Below are 7,619 nucleotides of genomic sequence, written 5' to 3' on the forward strand. Positions count from 1 at the left end.
ACGGCAGGCGAGAGAATCTACAGCTTCAGTGACATTCATTAGCTGCCCAGGTTATTGCTGACGATGCCAACATACGATCTGCAAAGCACACGCGTCAACAAACCTGCAAAGGTACTGGCTATTTACAAGTCAAGTGTTCATCCCCTCACAATCAAAATATATTAATCGTACTGCTAAGCGAGCGTGTTTCTGTAGTTTCACTGTGTTTTTAATAAAATTAATCCTGACATAATTACAATAATGCCTTTGTCGTTTCAGCTGTACAGAACTGGGTGGTACAAGCTCACACGGCGTGACATGCAGCGCGTCTGAAACACCACGGTACCTCGTGAACAAACACATCTTATTTCAGTCCTCCTAAAGTGAGCTGCTCCTGTTCTCACAGTCCTTACACAGCAGGGTCGCTCCGTATTTACACGTGAAGGAAATCGCAACGTAAGTGCTGAAAAAAATCCATTTTTATATATATGTGAATAAATGTTTACATTTCTAGGCGATACATAAATAAATTCATAACTCTATAATCAAAAAGGTTCAGTCCTCGTCGCTGGAGTCCGAATCGTCGGAGGATGAGGAGCTGCTCCCAGAGTCCGACGAGGAAGAGTCGGCTTTTGTTGAACTTTCAGGACCACTGTTTTCTTTTTGTTCCGCCCTCTCCTCCTCGTCCTCTTCGTCTCCAGCCTCCTCCGGCGTCTCGTCCTCCTCTCCGTCCCTCTCCCGCGGCTGCTGCTTCTCCTTTGACGACGACGGGGAGGCTGCGGGGGGAGCAGCGGGCGGGAGGCTGGAGGGGTCACTGTTTGAGCTCTGGAGCTGCGTGGCGGACACGGGTAGGTTAAGGCCTGGAGTGAGAAGCATCCCTGGATACAGCATACTGGAAATTAACAAGGGGTTAAGAGTGAGTGAGTGACCGGAGGCTGCAGGAGCAGCTGAAGCACTTTGTGTGGAGGTGGTGGAGGAAGCACAGCTGGAAGTGGAGGAAGGAGTCGTGTTTAAGCCCTCTGTCCTTTCTCCTTTAGCGTCTGAAGTGTGAGGCGGAGCAGCCGGTGGCTCTCCGGTTCCCTTTGTCGTTTCCTCAGAGCCTCCGGCGCCTTCCTGAGTCGTCTTCCCAAGCAAGCTGCTCATACCGAGCAGGTTTGGCAATCCGGTCATGCCAGAGAGCATCATGGGAAACATTGCAGCCAAGTTGCTGGCGGCCAGGTTGCTGGCGTCTGACGGCAGACCCATCAGGCCAGCGGTGAGCTGCAGGGACTGAAAACTCTGCAGGTTCTGCTGGAAGGCCTGGAGACTGGAGAGGTCCATTCCAGAGAGGAGGCCGTTCGTCGCCAGAGGGTTCAAACCCAGACCGGTGGCCGCCGGGTTGGGCGCCGCCGCAGCTGCAGCCACCTTCGCCAGGGGATTCTTTGGTCGACGCCCACGTCGGCTCACCTCCTCAGGGACGATTGGTCCGGTCAGAATCCGGTCGAACATGCTCTCTGGGAGGTAACCCTGGAGAAAGCAGCGGACTAAGATCAGGAACTCACCGCAAACCTTCAGAGGTAGACATCATAGCTGCGAGAAGCGATTCTATTTCACGTTCAACACAAATAAAACTGTGACCTACCGACTGTTTGACCACGTCGGCCCACTCAGGCGGGACCCCGTACTCCGGGTTCTCCTGAAGGAACCGGCACAGATCTTTGAGAGGAGGAGCAAAGGCTCCACCGATCTACAGGAGGTAAGGAGGAGACGAGATGAGAGACAACACCATGAAACAACCCCTCCTCCTCTCACCAGTCCGTAGAGAGTGACGACAGCCGAGAGGCGGAAGACAAACCCACCTTGCGGGCGTTTCTGCGGTTGATTATCTGGACCCTCTCCTCTCCCGTCAGACTGTTGACATCGATCTTGTTTGGGTTTCTGCAGCGGTGCCGTTTTTGTTTGGGCCGACCGTCCTGGAAGTGGAACTGCATTTGCATCTTATTTACTCCCTAAGAAAAAAATAAACATGCATTTGTTCAATACATTAAACAAAACTATGATTTTATGTTGAAGAGACAAAGACCCACGGGGATGAAGGCTCCCGTGTCTGCCACAAAGCCGGGATGCTCCTTCAGCCACTGCTCCAGCTCTTTCCTCATGGGGGCGTCGTCTCCCGCAAGCCGGGTGCCGTCTTTCAGGTTGATCACGGGGACCCTGGTCTCCGTTTCTACGAGGATCGGAGTGACGCTCTGACTGCAGCCTGGCACAGCAGCTCCAGGCATGCCCACCTGACCAATCCCCCCCCACCCTGAAGGTGCCTGCAGAGTCACAACGGGACGCATTTCTCGTATCGTTCAAATTGTCCTTCAGTGGAAAAATTACCCAAATCTGGAAAAAGTTTAAAAACACATTTAAAAGTACCTGACTGGGAGCAACTGACACCTGATTCTTGTTCATGAAGAGCAGGTCCATCCCTTCCACATTTTTCCTCCTCCCTCGTCGCTTCTTAGCGATGGGCTGGAAGTCCAGGGCTCCATTCGGTCTGCTCTGACCAGAAAGAGGTGGAGGAGCTGGAGGAGAAGCAGCCTGTTAGCTTTGATCTGATGCTCCAACCACACACTGTCCAGGTTTCAGCCATTTTGGGGTTTCTTTAAGTAGATTAGCCACCTTGACACTTCAGAAAGTAACAGAATGAACAATCCATGCTGATAAAACCGCCCTTTGCTGCCATCTAGTGGCAGGTAAAGGGCACTGGGTGAACCCTTCAGCTGATATTGGTGATTTTAAGATCAACACACCCGTCTGGAAGCTGCTCTGAGGCTTGGTGATGTCCGCTAGGCCCGTGTCTGAAGCGCTCTGCAGCTCGTGTAGCCGGGCCAGGTACTGCTGCTGGGCCTGGGGGCCTTCCTCAGACTCCAGGGGCCTCTTCGTAGGCAGACCCTGCTTCTGGAAGGTCAGCTTCAGCCCGCCCTCCTGCTATCGACGCAGAGAGGAGAGCATGAGCCAGAAAACACACGTGGATGCTTTTATTTGAGTCTTCCTTGATTTATCTTTAGAGACGAGCTGAACGATAACATTCATCAAAGCATCTAAAACAACAGCAAACACTGTTCAGGTTGTTTTTGTTAGTAGTACTGGGACAAGCAGGGCGGGGGGTGAAGTCTATTCCGAGTTCGGATCAAGCCTCAAAGCCATGCCGGAGTTATAGCTGCTGGCAGCGGTCAGGAAAGTCCCGATTTAAAGGTGAGAAGCAGGTTTCTGCAGGTCTGAGCGTAAAACCCAGAGATTCTGGATCTTTATCAGCAAACAAACAGAAGTGAATCTGACTCCTGCAATGTTAATAACCACGAAGTCGACAAGCAAATTACTCAGTTTCAATTAGATCAGTAGCGAGACCCCTTCAGTCTGGAGAGGCTTTGAACAGAACCTTATCAAATTCTCCTGACTGAATGATTTGTGTTCATGTAATCACCGCCTGAGAGCCCAATTCAAATGGAGTGCGTGGGAAAAGAGAGGAAGGCTGCTATTAAATTAATCTCTCCTCCTGCCAGGCAGTCCGAACCGCTAATCATCCCCAAAGGAAAGCCGGCCGGAGACCAGAGAAACGTGCTAAAGGCGGCAGCTAGCACCGCTCACGGCAGCAGGAGTCCTACGGTTAGGGCTGAAGCGGAGGGAGGAGGGGAGGAAGGGAGAAATCAACATACATCGTTGAGTTTTACTGAGAACTCCTTGTTTTCTGCAACATGCTTGGTCACCTTTGACCCCTGTGGCGAGGCAGAGGGGTCCTCGCTCAGGCTGTTGGCGCTGTCGAGCAGCTTGGTGGTGTAGAAGGAGGTCACGGCGCCCCCGGGCTCGTAGACCCGACGCGGGCCCGGCCACTTGCCCTTCAGCACCGCCTGGCAGATGCTGTCCAGGCGGTTGATGATCACACGGTCCTGAAAAAACAGACATGTTCAGCCGGACGTCGCTCTTCTTACATATCTTCTTACCATCTTACATTGGTGATCTTCTTAGTCCCTACACCCCCAGCAGGTCCCTGAGGTCCAGTGACCAAAGCCTACTGGTTGTGCAGCACCAGGCTAAAGGTCAAAGGTGACAGATCATCTGCTGCTGTGGCCCCCAGACTCTGGACCTCTCTCCCCCTGAGCCTGAGATCAGTGGACTCAGTGGTCTCCTTTAAAAAGCAGCTGAAGACTCACCTGTTCAAGCTGGCTTTTGTATGACCTTCTTCACCTCTCTCTCTTTATTCTGCTCTCCCCACCTATTCCACCTTCCTCAGGATCCACTGGTTTCCCTCTTTCCTGTTCACTCTCTCTCTTTCTTAACATTTTTAATCACAATTGTCTATTTTTGCTCATTTTAAATATATTTTTAAACATTTTCTAAATTATTTTTTATATTTTTACATTTTTTGTTTTTGTGAAGCGCCTCGTGATTTTTATCTTGACAGGCGCTATAGAAATGATATTTTCTTCTTCTTCACGTTCACATCCGGTCCGCCAGGGCTGACCGGCTTCAGGAAAGAAGGAACAGACTCCATTCACCATTTTTCTCAAATCGAATCAAACAAAACGGCCAGATCCACAAACACTACAGGAAGTAGAGATGGGTACCTTTGACATTTGAATCGATTCGGTACTAATTCCCGGTACCTAGGAATCGATACCGGTACTTAACGGTACCAATTTTAGATACTTTTGAGTGTTTAATATTTTAATTCTCTTTTATAATTAAATATATATTTTTCTCAATATATAACCATATTAGATAAATATCATGATAAATAACATACAACTGTTTGTATTTTAACATCGTCCTTGTAGTTTTATAAGCTGATAATTAAACTGAAGCAAACATCTTTACTGTGAACTAAATTTACTGTGTATCTTCATTCCTTTTGCCGTCCTTTTTCTTTGATTTTTCCTACTGGGAAGTTAGAATTTCCGAGGAGAAAGCGAACGCACCATTAGCTGATAACAATGGTGGCAATGGAAGCTAACATATCAAGCTAACGTTATCTTAAACAGTTTATTTAGCTGCTGGAGCAGATTAAAACGATGATGCCTCACACTTAGATCGTTGTCGCTGGTTTCATCTTCACCCAATCACCCGTCACATTTAGTAAAGTGAAGCCAAACTTTAGAGCGCGTTCATGTTCTTCTAGTCAGAAATTCGGAGTTACGAGGAGAACGCGAACGCACCATTAGCGGAACGGAAGCTAACATATCAAGCTAACGTTATCTTAAACATTTTATTTACCTACCGGAGCAGATTAAGATGAGGATGTCTCACTTAGATCGTTGTCGCTGGTTTCATCATCACCCACTTACCCATCACATTTAGTGAAGTGGACCCAAGCTTTAGCGTGCGTTCTTTCTACCATGCTGCTCTGTTTACAACTGGCTCGCAGCGACCGACGACATAACGCTCTTGCGCATGCGCAGCTGTCTAGGCAAGTTCTCGTTATGAAGGACGGGTACCGAAACGAGGCACCGTTTCAAATGATGTGAATCGGTGCTCAGTCGGTACTGTGGAATTCGGTCGGTACCTTAAAAAGTACCGAATTCGGTACCCATCCCTAACAGGAAGTGACATCACACCATCAAATCATTAAGAGCTATTACTCCAACGCTTCAATAGTCATTCCGTTCTTTTTAGATGACCACAGCCGTTACTGACGTCAGCTGCAGCAACGCTACGAGAAAAAGAAAACAAAAACCGGAAAATGACCGAATGTGCAGCTCTGTCTGCTGCAGAACCGGGCTTAGCTGCAGCCGGAACACAGAACCGGGCTCAGCTGCAGCCGGAACACTTTCAAAAGCAGGGAAACACAAACAGATCCCTACAGTCTACCAACATTTACAGCACCTGATCAATCTGAACCTTAAATCCTGCAATGGAAGCTGTTTTCACCTTCGGCCAATAGGACGCAGCCATCATGTACCCGCCTCCCTGGAACGGGTGGGAGGAGCTGTTGGTGACGCCGTTTTCAGCCATGTGGGCGTCTTGTGTTTCATCCTGCATGGTGCTCAGCGACGCCACGCTGTCCTCATCAAAGCCCTTGACGCTCGTCGCCACGGGAACTGCGAACATGACGGTCAGACGTCAGAAACACTCAGCTGTGCAGAATCTTCGGACAGAAACACGGAGAGCTAAAACCTAAAAGTGCCTTTTCCTCGGGGTTACTCACTTTTCTTCTTCGCTTCCTCGCCCTCGCTTTCACTGTCATCAGAGGAGGATGAGGAGGACGATGAAGATGAGGAGCCGGAGGAGCAAGAAGACGATGAGGACGAAGAGCTGGACCCGGTACGCGACGATGACGAAGAGGATGATGATGAGGATGAAGAGGAGCGGGATGAAGAGCTTGAGGAGGAGCCGTCTGAGTTGTACTCGGAGCCCCTCCGGGCCTCCCTGCGGCCCCTCTTGCTGGCCTTCTTGGGTTTCCTCTCTGAGGAGTTTGGCGTGAGCGGTTTGGTTCGTGCCGCCACCATCTGCCTGTCACTGTCGCTCGTTGCGGGGAACGGCTTCTTCTCCAGGCCCGTGGGGGTCGCTGGGGGTCGAGGCGGGCTCCAGCTGTCTCCCTGCTTCGGTTTGGCCTCTTCCTCCTCCTCTGAGGCTGGTTCCACTTTGGGCTCAGCCCCACAGGGGTCAGCCTCCCTCTGGGCCGGCAGGGGCAGCGGTGAGCCGGTGATCAGCGAGCTGGCCACCTGGTGCTGAGGCTGCAGGAGTGGCGTGGATGTGCGTTGCTGCGGCGGCGCCGCCGTTTTCATCTGGCTGTAGTTCCGCTGGGCAGCCATGAAGCTGAGGTCCGGATCTCGGAGGATGTGGTAATCGGTACGACTCACGCCGTGCTTCGCGGCGCCGATTAGCAGGTCGCGGTCGTGAGTCCCGACCTCCCACCACACAGGCAAGTCCGAGCTCATCTGGCACAGCCGGAGGCGTTCGTAGAGTAGCGGGTGTCGGAGCACCTGCTCCCTCACCTGGCGCAGCAGCTCGACTCTGTAAAGGGTACGAGACGCTCGCTCCTCCGTGATTGGCTGGATGGTCAGAGACGGATCCACTGAGGAGTCTGGAACACAAACAGGGAGTTAAGAGCTTCTCTATAGTTGAAGCCCAGAGACTCGTCTGCGCCCCGAGCCGACGCGTCCCGCATGAAACATGAACCTCGTCTCTGCTCCGGCACCGCTCTCCCAAACAAACCCACACACGACCTTTCTCACATCCGCCTGCTTGCTGGTGAAGTTAGAGGAAGTCTCGGACGAAGCTGGAGCACAGAACTGAAACTGAAGGTCTGCACGCAAAAACCGCTCACCTCCTTCTTTGGGCGGCAGGCGACACACTCGCCTACACATGGCGGTGAAGGCGCACAGGTACTTCTGCAGACTCTCGTCGGTTTTCTTGTGCAGCCGAGCCATGGCCCGGAACTTGGTCCAGTCGAAGCGGCCGAGGCTCGGGTCGAAAACGACTCCAAACGTGGAAACGACCCGGTAAAAGTCGGCCTCCTCTCTCCTGGTCCACCTGAGGAAACGAGAATGTCATTATTATGAGTCTCGTCACACACTTTAGTCTTTGATTTCTGAACCGTCATCTGACCGCTGCTGCCGTTCGATCTTTGCAGCCATCTTGGGGTTGAGGGTGTCGTTGAGCGTGGGGGGCAGCGG

The 7,619-nt window shown here is 51.5% G+C and overlaps 1 protein-coding gene across 6 annotated transcripts in view; it reads right to left on the reverse strand.

The window, feature by feature from the left end:
• Positions 1 to 326: 326 nt before the first annotated feature.
• Positions 327 to 7,619, reverse strand: part of chd9 (chromodomain helicase DNA binding protein 9) — a 114,381-nt gene continuing 107,088 nt past the window's right edge. For 3 of the 6 annotated variants that reach the window (XM_015952827.3, XM_015952833.3, XM_015952832.3), the window contains 11 exons: positions 7,552 to 7,619; positions 7,271 to 7,476; positions 6,149 to 7,027; positions 5,872 to 6,041; positions 3,663 to 3,893; positions 2,757 to 2,934; positions 2,380 to 2,528; positions 2,046 to 2,276; positions 1,818 to 1,967; positions 1,601 to 1,705; positions 327 to 1,485 (listed from right to left, as the gene is read on the reverse strand). The exon at positions 7,552 to 7,619 is cut by the window's right edge and continues 179 nt beyond it. In XM_015952827.3, coding sequence (XP_015808313.1) covers positions 535 to 1,485; positions 1,601 to 1,705; positions 1,818 to 1,967; positions 2,046 to 2,276; positions 2,380 to 2,528; positions 2,757 to 2,934; positions 3,663 to 3,893; positions 5,872 to 6,041; positions 6,149 to 7,027; positions 7,271 to 7,476; positions 7,552 to 7,619 — 3,318 coding nt within the window. In that variant the 3' untranslated portion in view covers positions 327 to 534. The remainder of the gene's footprint in view (positions 1,486 to 1,600; positions 1,706 to 1,817; positions 1,968 to 2,045; positions 2,277 to 2,379; positions 2,529 to 2,756; positions 2,935 to 3,662; positions 3,894 to 5,871; positions 6,042 to 6,148; positions 7,028 to 7,270; positions 7,477 to 7,551) is intronic. The other 3 variants (XM_015952831.3, XM_015952830.3, XM_015952829.3) reach the window with 3 other exon arrangements.

Source organism: Nothobranchius furzeri, chromosome 9, assembly GCF_043380555.1.
Source record: "Nothobranchius furzeri strain GRZ-AD chromosome 9, NfurGRZ-RIMD1, whole genome shotgun sequence".
Lineage (NCBI taxonomy): Eukaryota > Metazoa > Chordata > Actinopteri > Cyprinodontiformes > Nothobranchiidae > Nothobranchius > Nothobranchius furzeri.